The following is a 20,716-nucleotide window of genomic DNA, read 5'->3' as shown; positions in this document are numbered from 1 at the left end:
CCTGTCCTGCTCAGTGCAAGAGAAGCACCACTTGGGAAAGTGCCCTGGCCAGTCAGCAGAGGGCGCTGCCTCCCCCTGGTGTTCTGTTCTCTTCCAGACACAGAACGTTCTGCGCCTTGGGAAGCGCCGGAAGCCAGCCGGAAGCGCGTGCGCGGTGGGCGTCTCAGCCTCTAAGGCTGTGCGCGCGCGCGCCTCTGAGGATGACTGACAGGAGGTAGCACCGCCTCCTCAGAGCAAGGGCTTAGGAATTTGCGAACATTTTAGTCCCGCCCCTAAGTGACTGACAGACCAAGGTCTCCTTTGATTGGTCCCTTCCTCGTGGCAAAGGCGGCCTTACGCCACGCCCCCGATCATCGAACCCTTGTCGGGTACAGGCCCCGCCTCTGAGGCAAATGAGGAAAGGGCTTGGTCCCGCCTCGCGAGGATGAGTGGCAGCGACGTCGGCCTTTGCAAGAGGGGGAGGAGGAAGCGGCAGCAGCGGCGGCTCGGGCCGGCCGCTGCCGAGGCTGGATGGATCTCTTCGGGGACCTTCCAGAGCCAGCTCCAGCGGCGGCAGGTGAGCGGGCTGGTGGCGCCTTCTGCGCCTGAGGGAGGCGCTTCTGGGCCGCGAGCGGCTGCGCAGGCTGCTGCCGCCAGAGCCCGGCCTGCGCTCCACCTCCTGTGGCCGGACGACGCCGAGGGGGACCCGGGTCTGCCCAGGAGCCTTCACGCAGCCGGGGGGGTCACGGGCTACAGTTCTTGGGCGCCCAGGCGTCTAACACGCATGCGCCCAGGGACCACGCAGAGCCACGCGTCGCCTGTTGACGGGGGGGGGGAGTCAGCCTCCGCTTCCGCCTCCTCTGATTCGCGCGCAGGTGCCTGCTTGGTGAGTGGTGTGGCTCCTGAGGCATGCCTCCCAACCAGTGGCAGGGGTGCCACCTGTGGTACTTGAGTGGTGTCTGGTGCAGGGATATGTGGTGGGTGGGGAGGCAGGTGAGGCAGAGCCTCCCCACTGGAGTCCTTTGAAAAGCACTACCACAGTGTGAGGCACCAGGCACCCACAATCCACGGTGTACCAGGAATGTACGGTGGGTAGGGAGGCAGGTAAGGCAGAGCCTCCCCACCGGAGTCCTTTGAAAAGTGCCCCTGCCATGTGAGGTGCACAAGCACTCACAACCCATGGGCAGAGCGACAGAAGATACTAACAAAAGATAGCACCGCTGCCTCCTCCTCCTTCGCTTTGCATGTGGGTTGTGACTGCTTGCGCACCTCACATGGCGGCAGTGCTTTTCAAAGAACTCCAGTGGGGACACCCTGCCTTCCCACCCACCCCACGTCCCTGGTCTGGTGGTGCTTGCAGGACCCTTGGACACCTGCCGCCTGGATGCGAGACCAGGAACGTGACACAACAGACAGCAGTAGGAGGCTTAGCAGCCAGAGCTCCAAAGCATGCTTTTCCATGCTTGAGAAAGCCCTCCACCCTGAGCTTCTTACTGGTGTTGGTCACGTCTCATCTAGCCTCCCAACCAAGAAGTAACTGGTGATGATATCATCCCCAGTTACGTCCAGTGGTACTTCCAATAGATGGACCATGCGAAGTTGTACAGCAGAGGACAAACATTGAGAAACGCTGTCTCACGGCTTATATCCTGTTCCGTGGTTCCTGTGCTGGTATTCCTGTGGCTCTTCTGGGCGCAGTTATTCAGTCACAATAGAAATTAGCTTAGGAGAAAAAATTGTTTTTAAAATGTCTCTCTCATCATGTGAGTATATTAATTTATTTGGAGAGCGTGATAGAAGGAAATTTGGTTCTTGCTCTGACTGCTTACTGATTAAAATCAAAAGGCAGGAATCTCCTTGGAGTTTTACCTTATATTATAGATGTTACAAATGGAATATTGTTTCCATGCTGGCCCGGAGCGACTCAAAGCTCTACCCAACCAAGTGAGGTACAAATACCCTTGAAATAACTTATATAAGCAAATTAAGTGCAGCCCCTCTTGGGCTCTTGACCCTGTCTTCTCAAATTATTCCCTAATTAGATGGTCGCTTTGCCCTGAACATCTGCCCCAGTAGACAGGCTGAAACCATGGGCTGCAGCCATGATACAAGGCTTTTGTTTTATACCTGCATTTGTGTCTGTCTGATTAGATTCATTCCTGACCCTTTAGGTGGGTTTGGATAACTTCAATTTAGATGTATGTAAGAGTCTGAGTATATGAAAAACATGTGAAAACCACTGATTTTCCCAACAAGCACCTTCCTCAGGAATCAAAGTAGTTTACAAAAAAAAAACAACCTGATGATTATAAGAAAAAAACATAAATGCAGTCAATGTAATAATGGAAATAATGATGAACAATTATTTAGTCCAGAAGGCCTTGCCAGATTTTAAAAAATACGTTTTTAGCTTCTTCTAAGAAGCTCAAAGTGTGGGAGCTGTAGGGATCTTTCTGGCAAGGCAGTTCCATGACAGTGGGGCCACCACTAAAAATATGCTGTACCTGCCATTGAATCTGTAGTGGGCCAAAGATCAGAACCTCCAGTGCAGATATCAGGCCAAGCAATATGGCTCTTCAGAAATGTAGATCCAGATCTGTTGTGTTTCCACATTTGGAATTCTTTGTACTGTTCTGGTTGCCATACTTCAAGAAAGAGATTATGGAACTAGAAAAGGTGCAAAAGTGAGCAACCAAATGATCAGTGGTGAAACATGTCCTTACAAAGAACACTATAATGTTTGGAGGTTTTTAGCTTAGAAAAAAATTTAGGGGAAGGGGCAAGTGATTGAAACTTTTTAAATTATGCATGGTGTGGAGGGAGAAACTTTTCTTTTATCTCGCAATACTAGAGCCAAAGAAACTGATTTCATGGACAGGAGATTTACACGTACGAAAAGAAGTGGTACTGTACTTTACATGGTACATAACTGGTCTGTGGAATTAATTGCCACGAGATAGATGGCATGTAGATTGGATGGCTTAAAGGGATTTCAACAATTTAATAGTGAACAGGTTTATCAATGGGTACTAGTTATGATGGCTATGTGCTATCTCCTATTCAGCAGTGGTACACCTCTGAATACCAGTGGTAGAAGAGAAATACAGTATGTCTTTTTCTCCAGCTTGGGGTCATCCCAGAGGCAGCTGGTGGGCCACTGTGGGAAACAGAATGCTGGATTAGGTGGGCCTGATCTAGAGCACTTTTGTTCTTATGATGGTTTAGAGTAGGGATGTCACACCTAAGGTCCGCAGGCCAGATGTGGCCTCTGGAAACTCTTTATCCAGCCTTTGGGCTCTCCCAGCACCACCATTAGCTGCCCTCAGCTGCTAAGCTGTTGCTGCTGAAAGGGTGGCCCATGTGATAATTGAGCTCTCCCATATCTTGAAAATATGATCAAGATCTACATATTTTCTGTCATTTGCAGCTAATGAGTTCCTAAGTGAGAAAAAGTGTTTATTCCTGGTCATGAGCTCCTTAATGACATCACTTCTGGTCCTCAGCAAGCATCATGAATGGTATTCGGTCTGTTGTATGAGACCCCTGATTTGGAGCCTTCTAATTTTGTATTTTTTTTGTTTTTAAAGAGAAAGAAGGTCAGAAAGAACATTTACTTTTTGATGATCTTCCACCAGTTGGCAACACTGACTTGGGTATGAACCTTGCATACATAATTTATTTACCTGACTTTGTTCCTTTTTTTGACATGCTGGGCTGTTGTACAAAATTTTATGTTTTAAAGTGTCTTGACAGTCTGACATTTTGTAGATCTCCTTGCAGTAGAACAGGGTTTTAAAGTGGTGTTTTTCTTGTGTTTTAGGGGCAGGGGGCTCTTTGCTGTTTGATGATCTCCCACCTGCTAGCAGTGGCAACTCAGGTGAGCAACTGTAGTCAATAGATTACACCAACACAGTGGGGGCCATGTTTAAGAGAGAAAGCATGATTGAATCAGTGTCAGGGATGCACATGTAATTATTTTTGGTGCCAAATAGTGGTTTTATGGACTTGAAATAACACAGTAAAAGCTACCACCTCTACTCACCACTAGTTCTTGTGTGATTTCTGATCACTACCCAGTTTTCTGTTTGGTGTCTCTTTTTTATTTTTTAAGTTTTCTGTATTTTAAACATGGGCAACTTTCCTAGCTATTTAATCCAGCTAATCTAGGATCATTACTTAGCCCTACCTATTTGGTATATGATGACATTGCAAAGCTGGCTGAAAGTGAGAGCAGTGCTTCCTGCCCTCACTCTGAACAAATGTACACTTTTGTTCTTGTTTACAAGTCTTCCTCCTTCCATCTGGAGTGTTCTTCACTGCTAAACAAAATCTTAATTGAACATTCCCCTTTCAGCTCAATTCTTGTTATCTGTTGGGCTCTATCTAGTTTTGAGAGTCATCTCTCTGTCATATTGAGGTCTAACTGTGTTGCCCCACTGATGGTTGGGCAACTGGACTCAGGAATGATGCTATACTGTATACAGAATTGCATCAAATATACCTTCTGGAAGCACATTTATGTCTGTTCCCATCTGAAGTTTAAACATTGAAAAAAAGGAAGTTTGTATGAGTTTTAAGTAAGAAAATGAAGATCACATTACTTGCTTTGAGCCATAAGAACAGCCCCACTGGATCAGGCCATAGGCCCATCTAGTCCAGCTTCCTTCATCTTACAGCGGCCCACCAAATGCCCCAGGGAGCACACCAGATAACAAGAGACCTGCATCCTGATGCCCTCCCTTGCATCTGGCATTCTGATACATAGCCCATTTCTAAAATCAGGAGATTGCACATTCACATCATGGCTTGTAACCTGTAATGGATTTTTTTCTCCAGAAACTCATCCAATCCCCTTTTAAAGGCATCCAGGCCAGATGCCACCACCACATCCTGTGGCAAGGAGTTCCACAGACCAATCACACGCTGAGTAAAGAAATATTTTCCTTTGCTTGTCCTAACTCTCCCAACACTCAATTTTAGTGGATGTTCCCTGGTTCTGGTGTTGTGAGAGTGTAATGAGCACCTCTCTATCCACTCTGTCCATCCCCTGCATAATTTTGTATGTCTCAATCATGTCCCCCTTCAGGCGCCTCTTTTGTAGACTGAAGAGGCCCAAACGCCGTAGCCTTTCTTCATAAGGAAGGTGCCCCAGCCCAGTAATCATTTTAGGCTGCAGTCCTAAGCCCTTATGTCAATGCTTTCCAGCACTGACATAAGGGCAATGCAGTTCTGAGGTAAGGGAACAAACCGTCCCTTACTTTGAGGAGGCCTCCATGAGTGACACCCAACTGCAGGATTCAGCACATGACCCATTGGTACCGCTATGCCAGTGCTGGAAAGCACTGACATAAGGGATTAGGATTGCACCCTTAGTCGCTCTCTTTTGCACCTTTTCCATTTCCACTATATCCTTTTTGAGATGTGGCGACCAGAACTGGACACAATACTCCAGCTGTGGCCTTACCATCAATTTGTACAACAGCATTATAATATTAGCGGTTTTGTTCTTAATACCTTTTCTAATGATCCCAAGCATAGAATTGGCCTTCTTTACTGCTGCCGCACATTGGGTCGACACTTTCATCGACCTGTCCACCACCACCCCAAGATCTCTCTCCTGATCTGTCACAGACAGCTCAGAACCCATCAGCCTATATGTGAAGTTTTTATTTTTTTGGCCCAGTGGGTATAACTTTACACTTACTTATTTTGAAACGCATCTGCAATTTTGCTGCCCTTTCTGCCAGTTTGGAAAGATCCTTCTGGAGCTCCTCACAATCACTTCTGGTCTTCACCATTCGGAAAAGTTTGGTGTCATGTGCAAACTTAGCCACCTCACTGCTAACCCCTGTCTCCAGGTCATTTATGAAGACGTTGAAGAGCACAAGTCCCAGGGCAGATCCTTGGGGCACACTGCTTTTCACCTCTCTCCATTGTGAAAATTGCCCATTGACACCCACTTTCTGTTTCCTGCCCTCTAAATCCCTAACTGTGGAGTTTTTTCAGTAACCTTTGGTGAGGGACTGTGTCGAACACCTTCTGAAAGTCCAGATATATAATGTCTATGGCAGGGGTGCTCACACTTTTTTGGCTCGAAAGCTACTTTGAAACCCAGCAAGGCCTGGAGATCTACCACCCCCCTCCAGCTGTGCCACCACCTCTGAGCATGTGCAAAGTGTTTTTCCCTTCGCCAGACTGGGTGCCCTGCCCCCTCCAGCTACGCCACCAGCTGGAGGTGCTCCCGAGCATGTGCAGAGCGCCTTCCCTGCACAGGCTCGCCCCCTCTGCAGGGACGCCCTGCCTGGCCCGTGCCGGGAGCCCCCCGCCTGCAGGAGAACCAGCAGAGGAGCAGGTGGCCGGGCTTGCCCTGGCAGCCCCCACCCCACAGGCTGCGGAGGGAGGGGGAGGGACCGCCTGGTCCAGCAGCAGGTGCAGGTGCAGCAGCAGCAGTCACGCCTCCCAGAGCGGGCTCGCGGGCGAGCAGCCTGGACCACCTGCTGCCCTCCCGCAGCCCCCCACGCTCCGCCTGCAGGGACCCCGCCGCCCGCTCACCTTCCAGCCCAGGGCTGCGCCCAGGCCACCCTCTACCCTAGGGGTGGGCTGGAGAGAGGGGCGCTTCCTCTCACAAAAGCTGCACAGCGGGGAGGCGAGGCGACGCGAGGCTCTCTTCTCCCTCCCCCCCACCCACCCTTGTCCGGCGGCCTGCGCTGCTGCAGCTCCAGCCTCTTCTGTCCAGCCCGGGCACTGAGGGGGAGGGGGTGCGAGTGGAGCGACAAACGGCGACTGCGCTTGCTCTCACTTCATTTTTCCGCCCACCCTGACGCCTGGTGAGAGTCACAGAGTCGCACTCTAGGCTGCCCCTGCGCATGCTCTCAGAACCCAGAAGGCGGCTCTTCAGCGCCACCTGCTGGCCAAGCCGCGGAACTGCAGGAACAGCTGGAGCAGCTCGATCGACTCATTTTGTCCTCGCGATCGACCTGTCGATCGCGATCGACCTATTGAGCACCCCTGGTCTATGGGTTCTCCTGCATCCACATGCCTGTTGACCTTTTCAAAGAATTCTAAAAGTTTTGTGAGGCAAGACTTACCCTACAGAAGCCATGCTGATTCTCCCTCAGCAAGGCTTGTTCGTCTATGTGTTTTGAGATTCTATCTTTGATGAGGCATTCCACCATCTTACCCGGTATAGATGTTAGGCTGACCGGCCTATAGTTTCCTGAGTCCCCCCTCTTTCCCTTTTTAAAGATTGCTGTGACATTTGCTATCCTTCAGTCCTCTGGCACCATGGCCGTTTTGAGGGACAAGTTGCATAACTGTTAGGTTTTTAGATGGACTTCACTTGAGAGGCATTACTACTTGAATTCCATTATGGCTAGGATTAGCTGCTTGCTAAGAAGTCTGTCCTTCCCCAAATCTGCATGTTTTTGCCCCTTAACTCAGTGGTTCCCAAATTATGAGACATGGCTCCTTGCAGAGCCTTGGAAACCAGCTGGGGAGTGATGGAATCCTTGCAAAAAGCCTGCTGCCCTATACAGTGTATAGGATTGTAGCCCTAATGGGGAGCCACGGTCAGTGGCCCAGTAGGTCAAGGGAGCCACCCGTTGAAAAAGTTTGGGAACCATTGTTTTAAGTAACTATGTGTTAGAGCTTAGAAGGTAACAACTTGTCATGGAATATGTTCATGCAGTAGTTGTTCTGTTGCAGACTAGGTATTTAATTCACTTTCACTGAGCATCCTACATTAATTATGCTTACTCTCTATTCCTATGCATATATTTTCAGCAGTGAGTTCAACAGGATTTATTCCCAAGGAAGATTCTAATTATGTTGCACAAATGCATGGGTAACTGAACATTGGCAAATGCCTTTTTTTCCATAGGTAAAAGCATCTTCCAGGGAGAAGGCTGGTTTGATGTTGAGAAGCATTTGGTGGGGAATATATTAAGTCCTTTCTATCATGACTTCAGTTTCCCAAAACAGCCCTCTCCTGTATTTTGAAGCCTACAGAATTCTTTTGGCATGCATTTGTTCATAATATGTAGTTAAGCTCTCGTTAGTCCATGGAATTGAATGCAGTCCAAAGTTTCAAAAAGTGCAAAGTCTCTGTTGGCTTTGTCTGGAATGTAACAACAAGGGCTATCTTAGACTGATCTTTGTTAGTAGTAAAAGAAGTAGCCATAGTACTGTTTTGTCAGAGTTGAATTATTGTTGTAAGTGTGTGAGACCAGAGGGACCTGAACTAACAACCATGTTTTGTCCAGCTTTCAGTTCCGCAGAGCAAGTGTCTCCTCCAGTGAGCCATGGAAGAGGAGAGAAGAGGAAGTCCATTGAGGGAGAGAAGAATGGGAGTGAAGAACTTGTGGAAAAGAAAGTTTGTAAAGGTTTTCAGACAATCTGAAGCCACATATTTTTCTATTTTAGTGCAGCTTTAAATGTAGGGCAAAAGTGATATTTGTTTCTGCAAGACGTTCTACTTACAGCCACTTTTAGGAAAGAGAGGGTAAGCTGTCCATGGTTAGAGAGTTCTTTGTAAAATTCCTGCCGCTGTAAAGTTTGGCGCTCTCTCCTTAAGGAAACTAAACTATAGTCTCAAGTAATTTTTACTCAACAGCTACTGTGGTGTCTTTATTGTCACACTTGCACTTCCTTAAGGGAACTTTAACAGAGGTTATACCTTTTTTCCTCACAACAACCATTTTTATGTTACCTTCCCATCATCTTAGGTCTCAGTGATTTGCAGGAACAAAATAATGTATACAATTCAAAACGAGAGAGTGGCTTACTCGTATCACCTAAGTGGAGATTTGAATACAGGCCCAAGCCATCCATTCTATCCACTTGCTACATGAATGCTCCTTAGAAATGTGTACTTGCATCTGTGTATTTTACTATGTCTCAGACAGTCCTAGTCTATTTGCTTGCCTGCCCTGTTTAAGCATGTTCTGTTTACATTGGAGACAATTTTGCTGATTTCAACCAATTCAGTGTATAGTAGCCAAAACCACTCACTCTGGATTTTGCACCTGAATTGTGGTGCTATTCAGTAAAATGGTCCCAGTTGCATCTGTTTCTTTTGGTATCGCCCTTTAGTAGTAGTCCCTGGTGAATGCCAGTTCAACACCTCATTCCGGTGCATCTGTTCAGTCTTGCAGTGTGGACGCTAAGCTACTCCTATAGCAAGCTTCAAGAGTTAAGGATGTTTGGTGTACTGTGACTCAAGTGAACACCTTGTAACTTTGCAGTTCTGTTTGCCTCAGAGCCAGACACTGTCTCCACAGTCTTCTAGAGTGGGACCTTGGTATCCACTGCTGTTCTGTACTGGAACTTAAGAACATAACATAAGAACAGCCCCACTGGATCAGGCCATAGGCCTATCTAGTCCAGCTTCCTGTATCTCACAGTGGCCCACCAAATGCCCCAGGGAGCACACCAGATAACAAGAGCTCATCCTGGTGCCCTCCCTTGCATCTGGCATTCTGACATAACCCATTTCTAAAATCAGGAGATTGTGCATACACATCATGGCTTGTACCCCGTAATGGATTTTTCTTCCAGAAACTTGTCCAATCCCCTTTTAAAGGCGTCTAGGGTAGACACCAGCACCACATCCTGTGGCAAGGAGTTCCACAGACCGACCACACGCTGAGTAAAGAAATATTTTCTTTTGTCTGTCCTAACCCGCCCAACACTCAATTTTAGTGGATGTCCCCTGGTTCTGGTATTATGTGAGAGTGTAAAGAGCATCTCCCTATCCACTCTGTCCATCCCCTGCATAATTTTGTATGTCTCAATCATGTCCCCCCTCAGGTGTCTGTTTTCTAGGCTGAAGAGGCCCAAACGCCGTAGCCTTTCCTCATAAGGAAGGTGCCCCAGCCCCGTAATCATCTCAGTCGCTCTCTTTTGCACCTTTTCCATTTCCACTATGTCTTTTTTGAGATGCGGCGACCAGAACTGGACACAATACTCCAGGTGTGGCCTTACCATAGATTTGTACAACGGCATTATAATACTAGCCGTTTTGTTCTCAATACCCTTCCTAATGATCCCAAGCATAGAATTGGCCTTCTTCACTGCCGCCGCACATTGGGTCGACACTTTCATCGACCTGTCCACCACCACCCCAAGATCTCTCTCCTGATCTGTCACAGACAGCTCAGAACCCATCAGCCTATATGTGAAGTTTTGATTTTTGCCCCAATGTGCATGACTTTACACTTACTGACATTGAAGCGCATCTGCCATTTTGCTGCCCATTCTGCCAGTCTGGAGAGATCCTTCTGGAGCTCCTCACAATCACTTCTGGTCTTCACCACTCGGAAAAGTTTGGTGTCGTCTGCAAACTTAGCCACTTCACTGCTCACCCCTGTCTCCAGGTCATTTATGAAGAGGTTGAAAAGCACCGGTCCCAGGACAGATCCTTGGGGCACACCGCTTTTCACCTCTCTCCATTGTGAAAATTGCCCATTGACACCCACTCTCTGCTTCCTGGCCTCCAACCAGTTCTCAATCCAGGAGAGGACCTGTCCTCTAATTCCCTGACTGTGGAGTTTTTTCAGTAGCCTTTGGTGAGGGACCGTGTCAAACGCCTTCTGAAAGTCCAGATATATAATGTCCACGGGTTCTCCCAAATCCACATGCCTATTGACCTTTTCAAAGAATTCTATAAGGTTCGTGAGGCAAGACTTACCCTTACCGAAGCCATGCTGACTCTCCCTCAGCAAGGCCTGTTCATCTATGTGTTTTGAGATCCTATCTTTGTTGAGGCATTCCACCATCTTACCCGGTATGGATGTTAGGCTGACCGGCCTATAGTTTCCCGGGTCCCCCCTCTTTCCCTTTTTAAAAATAGGCATGACATTTGCTATCCTCCAATCTTCTGGCACCGTGGCCGTTTTGAGGGACAAGTTGCATACCTTAGTCAAGAGATCTGCAACTTCATTCTTCAATTCCTTAATAACTCTTGGGGGGATGCCATCAGGGCCCGGTCACTTATTGATCTTTAATTTATCAATGAGGTCTGAAACATCTTCTCTTTTAACCTCTATCTGACTTAACTCCTCGGTTAGGAGGGGCCATTCGGGCAGCGGTATCTGCTTGAGGTCTTCTGCCATGAAGACAGATGCAAAGAACTCATTTAATTTCTCTGCCATCTCTAAGTCTCCTTTTATCTCCCCTTCCCCTCCCTCACCATCCAGAGGGCCAACCGCTTCTCTGGCGGGTTTCCTGCTTCTAACATATTTGAAGAAGCTTTTATTATTCCACTTAATGTTGCTGGCCATGCGTTCCTCATAGTCTCGCTTGGCCTCCCATATCACCTTCTTACATTTCTTTTGCCACAGTTTATGTTCATTTTTATTCTCCTCATTAGGGCAAGACTTCCATTTACGGAAGGAAGCTTCCTTGCCCTTCACAGCCTCTCTAACTTGGCTGGTTAGCCATGCGGGCACTCTCCTGGATTTAGTGGAACCCTTCTTTCTTTGCGGTATACACCTCTGCTGGGCCTCTATTACTGTTGTTTTAAGCAGCCTTCATGCACTCTGGAGAGATTGGACTCTTTTTACCCTCCCTTTCAACCTCCTTCTAACCAGCCTCCTTATTTGGGGGAAGTCTGCCCGTCGGAAGTCAAGGGTTTTTGTTAGAGATTTGCCTGGTATTCTTCCCCCAACGTGCATGTCAAAACGGATCGTAGCATGATCACTGTTCCCCAATGGCTCAGTAACGTTTACATCTCTAACCAGGTCCTGTGTACCGCACAATATTAAATCCAGAGTCACCTGCCCTCTGGTGGGCTCCGTGACTAGCTGATCTAAGCCACAGTCATTTAGCACGTCAAGAAATCCGGTTTCCTTATCGTGACCGGAACACAAATTGACCCAGTCAATATGAGGATAATTGAATTCCCCCATGATTACAACCCTGTCCCTCCTTGTCACCTCCCTGATCTGTTTCCTCATTTCAAGGTCCCCATCCGATTTCTGGTCTGGAGGACGATAGCACGCCCCCAGTATTACATCGCTGCACAAGCCTGGTAATTTAACCCACAGAGATTCTACAGTGGAGTCGGACCCACCTTCAATCTCTACTTTGCTGGATTCTATCCCTTCCTTAACATAAAGGGCCACCCCACCTCCAACACGCCCCTGCCTGTCCCTCCTGTAGAGTTTATAGCCCGGGATTGCGGTATCCCACTGATTCTCCGCATTCCACCAGGTTTCCGTTATGCCCACTATGTCAATGTTTTCCCTTGTCACCAGACATTCCAGTTCTCCCACCTTTGCTCGTAGACTTTGGGCATTCGCATAAAAGCATTTGTACACGTAATGCCCTAGGATGGGCTGCTTATTCGCTCCTTTGTCCCCACATCCTCTCATTGTGCCAAACAGTCTATCACATCCCATCACTCTACCTTTCCCAAATTCTTCTCCTACCCTGCCTTTGTCTTGTTGTTCTCTAACCTCCCCATCCTCATCCCATAGGGATGAGGAGTCCCGAACCGGATGCCCCTCGGCTCCTGTCGGCCTTCCCCCAGGGATCAGTTTAAAAGCTGCTCTGTCACCTTTTTAATGTTATGCGCCAGCAGTCTGGTTCCATTCTGGTTCAAGTGGAGCCCGTCCCTCTTGTACAGGCCCCGCTTGTCCCAAAACGTTCCCCAGTGCCTAACAAATCTAAACCCCTCCTCCCTACACCACCGTCTCATCCACGCATTGAGACCCCTGATCTCCGCCTGCCTAGCTCTGGAACAGGTAGCACTTGTTCCAGAGCTAGGCACGTGCCCTGCGCGTGGAACAGGTAGCACTTCAGAGAACGCTACCTTTGAGGTCCTGGCTTTCAGCTTCCTGCCTAAAAGCCTAAATTTGGCCTCCAGGACCTCCCAGCTACACTTGCCCATGTCGTTGGTACCGACATGCACCACAGCCGCTACCTCTCCCCCAGCACTGTCTACTAGCCTGTCTAGACGAGAAGTGATGTCCGCAACCTTCGCACCAGGCAGGTAAGTCACCATGTGGTCCTCACATCCATCACAAACCCCCTCTCTATGTTTCTAATAATCGAATCCCCCACTACAAGAAGCCCCCGACCCCCCACCCGCCGAGGAGTATCCTGAGTGCGTTCGGATACGGCCCCATCCCCTGGAGAAGGGGTTCTCCCTAGGGGATTGTTTCCCTCCTCTCCAGGATGACGTCCTCCAGTCCCGAGACTTCCCACCCGGGCAGCCGAGGAGCTGCACGCCTGAGGTTGGGACGAAGCCTGATCGTCCCCGGAAGTCTCCCCATGGTCCTCCTCTGCCTGCCTGCGCTTCTCCAGGTTGGCCACCAAGGCTTCAATGGAGCGGACGCGTTCCCTGAGACCCTGGAGCTCCTTGCACCGAGGACACACCCATGACTTATGCCCCAGAGGCATATAATCATACATGTGGCACTGAATGCAGAACACTGGATAGCCCCCTCCCTGCTGCTGGCTGCCTGACTGCATAGCTTTTTTGTTGTTGTTGTTTTATTTAGGGGTAACAAGGTATAGATGCTATACAACTTGTCACAAGGTATAGATGCTATACCACATTTAGCTACTAGATGGGGTCAATAATTCTATTACAGTGGTTCCCAACCAGGGGTATGTGTACCCCCAGGGGTACTTGCCAAGACCATGAAAAAGAATTGACTAATGGCAGAAAAAAGCAGATCTGCATTTGAATGCCTTGTGGCGCTGAAAAGGCAGGAAGAAAGGCAGCTAGGTGACTGCAAAAGCCCTAGCAACTGCTAGTTTCTGGTCATCATTCGTGTTTTATCAGATATGGATCAGTAGTTGGAAACATATAAATTTGAAATAATAGCAGCTATATTAATTACAAGCATTTTGCTAATACGAGAGGTGCGATCTATGGAAATAGGCTGCCAAGAGGTGAAAAGATGTTGGGAACCACTATTCTATTAGATTCCATTATTCACCCCATCTAGTGCTGACTGTGGTATAGCATTGATACCTTGTAAGAAGTCATTTAAAGGAGGACCCCAGAAGGTCACATTCTGGGACGACAATGGAAGAGCAAAAAACCCAGATGTGAGTTTTGAAAGCCGTCTTTAACCTCAGCAAGCTTGCAATTGGTGTGGTTTAAGTGTGAAAATAGGAAATGGAATGTTGGCATTTTTCTTCCTTGTTATAAGGCATTTAGAGGTGGATCCTGGAATCAGTGGTGAGTCAAATCAGTGTCCCACCTGTGGGATACCAGGGTCCCACCTGTGTTTTATTACAGTTGCTATAGTGTTCTGGCTGGTTGTGCTACTTATCCTTCTGCTTTACCATATCTTCATTAAAAGTATAGTACCATTCCTAATGTTCCTTTCACATGTTACTACTTCAGCCACAAGTTTTAAAATTTTTAAACAAACCTTAACACTTAAATATAGCTTGTGGAGTAAGGAATGTACCTGACCATGCATTTCAGAATGCTGATTCTTTAAGCAAAATGGTCACTGAGTGAAATTTTGTAATTATAGGGCTTGGGAGGTTGAATAATGGCTGTATCTGTGTTCTGTTTCTCCCTAGGCTCTGTAGGTATTTTGGGGCTAAAGGGTTACGTGGCAGAAAGGAAAGGTGAGAGAGAAGAGATGCAGGATGCCCATGTCATTCTGAACGATATCACAGAGGAGTGCAGTCCCCTGCCCTCTCAGATGTGAGTCTTATAGTTTTCTATATTCTTGATCCATGTGTGTTCAGGCACACACAGTGGTGGACCTGCCCTCACGGTGCCCCATTGCAAAGGTCTGTGATGGCGCCCCCCGCACAAAGCCACCCCCCCCCACTTACTTGGATTGCCACGCACGGCTCCTGGACCAACGGGGTAAGCATTCTGAAGCAAACCAGAAGCAGAATTTCTGACCATGTCAGGAAGTTCAAAAGGTTTCCCATGCGGTCCTAGAAGCATGCGAGGCTCCATGCCCGGGGCATTTACCCCATTCTATCAATGGTAGTACCGCTACTGGGCACACATGCGTATAATGTGCCATTCCTCACTAATTTTGATATGTGCAACCAAATTAGGGGCTAAAACTTGATAAAATTGTGTAGCATTTGTACTGTTAAGGCCAAGTGAAACTCGCTTACAGCTATTACTTTTTTTTAATCCAGTGGCTAGGTTTTTTATATTCTTGACCCTGAGGGCTGCTTTATGTGTTATCTTCCTCATGGAAGATGAAACCTGAAAACCAGATGCAGGATCACCTTGTACAATCTACATACAGGTTGTTTGCATATTCCTACATAGTGGGTAGATTTTAAAAACATTTAGAAGATTGGGTTAACCTGATGTACTTGACGCTTCAGTTTATCTAAATTTGCTCTAGTATAATTTCATTATCTTTTGTGGGAAGGAAATTAGTTCTTTTGAAAAATATCCTGGTAAAATGAAATATAGTCTACTTGGTCCAGATGTGGAAGTCTTTAATAGCTGATCTTTCTTGTTCATTGGAAATAAGCAACTCTGCTAATGATGCAAGCTCAGCTCATTTTCAATTTCTTGGCGAATTCCAATGTCTTCATATATTTCTCTTTTCACAGTACCCGTGTCTCGTATTTTGCTGTCTTTGATGGTCATGGAGGGGTTCGAGCCTCCAAGTATGCAGCACAGAATTTGCATTCCAATCTGATCAGAAAATTTCCTAAAGGTAAGGGAAATGTGTCCATGCATGGTGTGTGGTGTCATTCATACAAAAGAAAATATTTTTTTTATCCAGTATGTAATTAATTTGCAGAACTCTTTGCCACAGGATGTTGTGATAGCACCTGGCCTGCTCTTAAAAGGGAATTGGACAGATTTATGGAGTAAAAATGCCATCACAGGTTACACGTCATGATGACTATGTGCAGCCTCTGGGCTTTAGAGTTAGTCTATCTCTGAATGCCATATGCAAGAGAGTGGCAACAGGATACAGGTATCTTGTTGTCTTGTGCATTTCCAGAGATATTGGTGTGCAACTGTGACGTATAGGAGCCTGGACTAGATGGGTCTTTGGCCTGATCCAGCAGGGTGGTTCTTATGTTCATTGAGGTTTCCTGTTGCATGCTTGCTGGAGTCTGGTAGTGTTGCTGCAAACTTGTTGGAGATTGCCTGTAGGGCACTGAATTTGTGAATGAAATGTCCTCATTATGTCAGCTTTTTTTATTAGGCAGATTGGCCCTATGTATTTCATATAACACATTCACAGAAAGATGACTAAAAAGCAGTATTTGGAGACTAGATTAGGACTTAATTTTTAGTTCAATCATGCTGCAACTCCTGGGGTCTTTCTCTGCAGCTTATTCTTTCTTATGTGATTTTTATTGCTGCTGCTGTTGCGTTGTATGGTTTATTGTTACGTGTGTGTGTGTGTGTGTGTGTGTGTGTGAGAGAGAGAGACACTATTATTTAATAATGATATATATATATATAACAGGCGAAGTGCCCAACGTGGAGAAAACTATAAGGAGATGCCTTCTCGACACCTTCAAACATACAGACGAGGAATTTCTCAAACAGGCTTCCAGCCAGTAAGTGTAAACTTATCAGGTAGCCGTGCATGTGTCAGAGTGTGTTTAATTTTTGTTTGACCGTTTATATCCCACCATTCTGCCTCTGAAAAGACCTTCAAGACAGCATACATCACTTAAAAATATAAAGATACGATAATACAATCATTAAAAATATCACAATGTCCAAGAGATAAAATAATCCAAATGGTAAATTAAAGCCACAAATTTCCCTCTGCTAGAGCCAGCCTATATTTTCAGAAAAAAACATGTAGTCCTCCTGAGGCTGCCTCAGTTCATAAACTAGGGACGTAATCCCGATGGTGTCTTCAGCCAGCGTGACTTGCATTGTCCCAGGAGTGTCATGAGTGTGCCATAAAGCATGTTCATGACTACTCCAGAGGAGCCTGAGCCAGTGCAAGAATGTGTACCGGCCACCCTCCTCCAGATCCAGGCCCTGGGCTGGTAAGTATGCACAGGCTGGTTTAGGGGATTGGAGAGGGTGGCAGGAGAGCAGAACGAAGGCATTTTGGGGTGGGGGAGGCCAGTGGGTGGGCCAAGTCTAGGAGGGGGGTGGGACTGACTTTGGCAATCTGGCCTAAGTTGTTAGGCCTTCCTGTTCAGTCTAGCATTACACCAGGCTGCTTGGGTTTGCATCAGCAGTTTCGCTGGTGCAGATCTGAATAGCCCCATAGAAGTGTTGGCATGCAACACAGAATAATGGGATAAATATCCCTTTACTCTGAGTTATGCAATAAGCCACTTCCTAACCTGCGCTGGGTATGGCAAAGGCCAGTTGACCTGCTGGTTCCAGTGCAGGTTAGGATTGGGCTGTAAGTGAGAGACTTCATGCTTGAATGAATATTTCCCCTATGTAGAAAAACTTTGTAGAGTAGAAGAGTTCTCGCCTAACCTTCTCTCTATTATGCGTGTGTGCGCACTCACACATATGTAATTAATTTTTTGTAGAGTGTTTCAGAAGGGTGGAGAATCAAAAACATAAAGTTCCACATGTGCTCTGTCACATCTGGAAAAAACCTGTCCTTGTATTCTGAACATACAAATTGGTCTCAATAGTAATCACTTTGTTTTTCTACTCCCATAATTGTGCAATTAGAACTTAGAATATTTTAGAATTTGCTCTAATCGAAGCTTGGGGGCTTCTTTTCTCTCCCTCCCCCCTCCCCGGTTCCTGCAGAAAACCTGCCTGGAAGGATGGCTCCACAGCTACCTGTGTTCTGGTGATTGATAATACTTTGTATATTGCCAACCTTGGAGACAGCCGGGTAAGCAATACAGGAGCCATTGGTTTCAGCCTGTGGTTTATCTTGCATCTTCTGATGCATTGAAAGATGCTGGGACAACTGTACCTGACCATAGTATGCCCACTATTGGACCAGGCAGCTACCTCTGTTTGTTCAGCCCTTGAGGGGGGATAATGTGACATAGTAAAGCTGTGCTCTTCTCAGTTTTTGTGATGAACTCTAGATGGCACTGTAGACTCAATTGCAATCTCTTCTGTTAGCCTGAGCTCAGAGGGACTCAGCTTATCTTCAGGAAATAGCTGGTGGTCCTTGCCATCTTTATGTGAGGCTGGAAGTATATGCTGCATAGAACATGCTTGTGAAAAAGAGGATTGCATCCTACATGTCTCAGACTTGGGGCTTGCTGCTTGCTTACAAGGATTCTTCTGTCAGTGCAGGCGATTCTGTGTCGTTACAATGAAGAGAATCAGAAACACACAGCCTTAAGTCTGAGTAAAGAACATAACCCAACCCAGTACGAAGAGCGAATGAGGATCCAGAAGGCTGGAGGAAATGTCAGGTAACAAGACAGAGGAAGCCTGGTACCTGCTTCATATAGCTTGCCTGTTCTGGTGATGTATTAAAATAGCATTTCCCCCACTTTTTAGGGAAGGTCGTGTTCTGGGTGTCCTGGAGGTATCGCGCTCTATTGGGGATGGACAGTACAAGCGCTTTGGGGTCATCTCTGTGCCAGATATCAAACGCTGCCAACTTACACACAATGACAGGTAACTGAATCAAATCTACAAGTAAAGAATGTGAATGGGATGCATATCTGTCCTAAAGAACAGAAACGGTACTCTGGAATCTTCTAGCTTTAAGAGTTTTGGATGAAAGCTATCTCCAATTGCTCTTCCAGGTTTATCCTTTTGGCTTGTGATGGTCTCTTCAAAGTCTTCTCACCAGAAGAAGCTGTGAACTTCATTGTGTCTTGTCTGGAGGTGAGGAAAAGATAACTGTGGTATGAGACTTGGTACTAATTGGGAGGGATGTGGAAGAGAAAGCATGCTCATTTTTTTAAAATCTACATCTGCCAGCTTGAGGACTGACTAGTTCTGTTGTTGCTGTTTTTTCCACTATCATGTTACCACTGCCTTGGTAATGATGAAGACTGACTTCTTTGCTGTTATTGAAAGAGTACACATAAGTTAGTTCAGTGCTGCAAATTATTCTCATGATCCTGATGATCTTTCTGCTTTTCCTAACCCACCTTGGGCTTAAGCTTCATTACACTAGTAGACTGAACACAGGTGTCTCTGGAGCATCCTGAGGCTGGAAGTAGAGCAACTTTGGGCGCAATCCTAACCAGCTTTCCAGCTCTGGCATAGCTGTGCCAGTGGGGCATGTGCTCTATCCTGCAGTTGGGGGCAGTCATGGAGGCCTTCTCAAGCTAAGGCAGTGTTTGTTCCCTTTCCTTGGAGTTGCATTGCCCTTACCTCAGTTCTAGAAAGTTGGTTGCGCCCTTTGTGTAGCTTCAGTAGCACAGACCTGTGTTAAATAGGGCAGTGCAATGAGGGTTGCACATTTGAATTCACTGTCTCTCTTATAATCTCTCTTATAATCTTGGAAGCCAGTAGATTCTTGCGGCAGCAAAGACTGGTTTGTAGTAAATTAGTTTTCAAGAGACCATGCAGTACAGAATTATCCTGAATTCTGAAATACAGAACATTTTTGAGCACCATCATGAATTTTTAAAACGTTCTTGCTTAAAGAACCTTGATTTGTGCACAAATTATTTAAAAATATTGTAAAAAAATTGCCTTCAGGCTATGTGTATGAGTGGTATATAAAGCATAAATGAATTTTATGTTCAGACTTGGGCCCCATCCCCAAGATCTCTCATTATGTATATGCAAATATTTTGAAATATGGAAAAATCCAAAACACTTCTGGTCCCAAGCACTTCAGTTAAGGCAGAGGTTCTGAAACTCTCAGGGAGTTTGAGCCCTGCTGTAAGTTCTTTCGGGGAAGAGGGGAGGCATCGACACAATCACCAGAAATGTGATGCCCCAGTTTGAGAACCACTGAGTTAAGGGATGTCCAATCTGTATCTGATAACACAGGTCTACAAAATTGAGGGGCAGAAAAGTTGTTCCCAAACTTTATGGTGGTTTGATATGAATTGGAGGTGCCTTCAAAAATGGCATCCATTTTGCCCTATCGTGTCTAGTTTTGGAGATATAGTATAGCCTCATTAGTGAATGGTTCAAGCAGCTTCCTCATGAGGAAGCCATGGTGTAGGCTTCCTCATGAGGAAGCTGCTTGAACCATTCGCTAAAGAGGCTATATCTCCAAAACTAGATGTGATAGGGCAAAACGGATGCCATTTTTGGAATCGACACCCCAAATATACCCAGAAATTGGTGTAACATTTAAGGTAGCAAAATGTGTGTTGGCCTGTGTAATCTTGCATTACAGCCCAATCCTATGCATGTCTACTCAGAAGTAAGTCCCATGAGAGTCAATGGGGCTTACTCCCAGGAAAGTGTGGATAGGGTTGGGCTGTGTGTTACTCAAGGAATTATAGATTCTAGACTTCACGTTAAGGTTAAAATTATCTTAGCAAAATTAGTAAACGATGAAACGAATATAACTTTCCTGTGTGGCTTTCTCTCTTTTACAGGACAAAACTATCCCTTCAAGAGATGCCAAATTGGCAGTTGATGCTAGATATGACAGTGCCTGCAATCGGCTGGCCAACAAAGCAGTGCAGCGAGGATCAGCAGATAATGTCACTGTGGTGGTGGTTCGGATTGAACAGTAACAGGAAGGATTTGTGCAAGCTTGGTCCTTAGCAGCATGCAGCAAGTTTAATAGAACAAGTTACTGTCTCTCTCTCTCTCTCTATCTGTGCGTGTGTGTGTGCGTGCATACAGGGATTTTTTTTTCTGAATGCTCTTATTTGTAAATAAAGGGGATTTTTTTCTAAC

At 46.4% G+C, this 20,716-nt stretch overlaps 1 protein-coding gene across 2 annotated transcripts; it reads left to right on the top strand.

Moving 5' to 3' along the window:
* Window positions 1-408: 408 nt before the first annotated feature.
* Window positions 409-20,715, top strand: ILKAP (ILK associated serine/threonine phosphatase). Of its 2 annotated transcripts, XM_066622059.1 has the most exons (13): window positions 409-556; window positions 3,567-3,632; window positions 3,800-3,856; window positions 4,816-4,906; window positions 8,241-8,360; window positions 14,524-14,650; window positions 15,535-15,641; window positions 16,410-16,503; window positions 17,681-17,768; window positions 18,185-18,306; window positions 18,395-18,514; window positions 18,646-18,727; window positions 20,410-20,715. In XM_066622059.1, the coding sequence occupies exons 1-13, from the start codon at window positions 425-427 to the stop codon at window positions 20,548-20,550; spliced, it is 1,347 nt and encodes a 448-aa protein (XP_066478156.1). In that variant the 5' UTR covers window positions 409-424; the 3' UTR covers window positions 20,551-20,715. The 2 variants fall into 2 exon arrangements, with proteins under 2 accessions (XP_066478156.1, XP_066478157.1); XM_066622060.1 differs by lacking the exon at window positions 4,816-4,906 and having other exon boundaries at window positions 437-556.
* Window position 20,716: the final 1 nt, after the last annotated feature.

The sequence above is a fragment of the Tiliqua scincoides genome, chromosome 3 (genome assembly GCF_035046505.1).
Source record: "Tiliqua scincoides isolate rTilSci1 chromosome 3, rTilSci1.hap2, whole genome shotgun sequence".
In the NCBI taxonomy this organism is placed as follows: domain Eukaryota; kingdom Metazoa; phylum Chordata; class Lepidosauria; order Squamata; family Scincidae; genus Tiliqua; species Tiliqua scincoides.
The sequence above is the reverse complement of the archived record's forward strand: the minus strand, read 5'-3'. Positions and strand labels throughout refer to the sequence as shown.

What these genes read in the sequence shown, in the direction of transcription:
- ILKAP (XM_066622059.1), top strand. Translation starts at nt 425, where the DNA reads ATGAGTGGCAGCGACGTCGGCCTTTGCAAGAGGGGGAGGAGGAAGCGG. An exon ending in ACAGACCAATCACACGCTGA is followed by an intron (nt 4,907 to 8,240) that starts GTAAAGAAATAT and finishes TGTTTTGTCCAG; the next exon opens with CTTTCAGTTCCGCAGAGCAA. An exon ending in AAGGCTGGAGGAAATGTCAG is followed by an intron (nt 18,307 to 18,394) that starts GTAACAAGACAG and finishes CCCACTTTTTAG; the next exon opens with GGAAGGTCGTGTTCTGGGTG.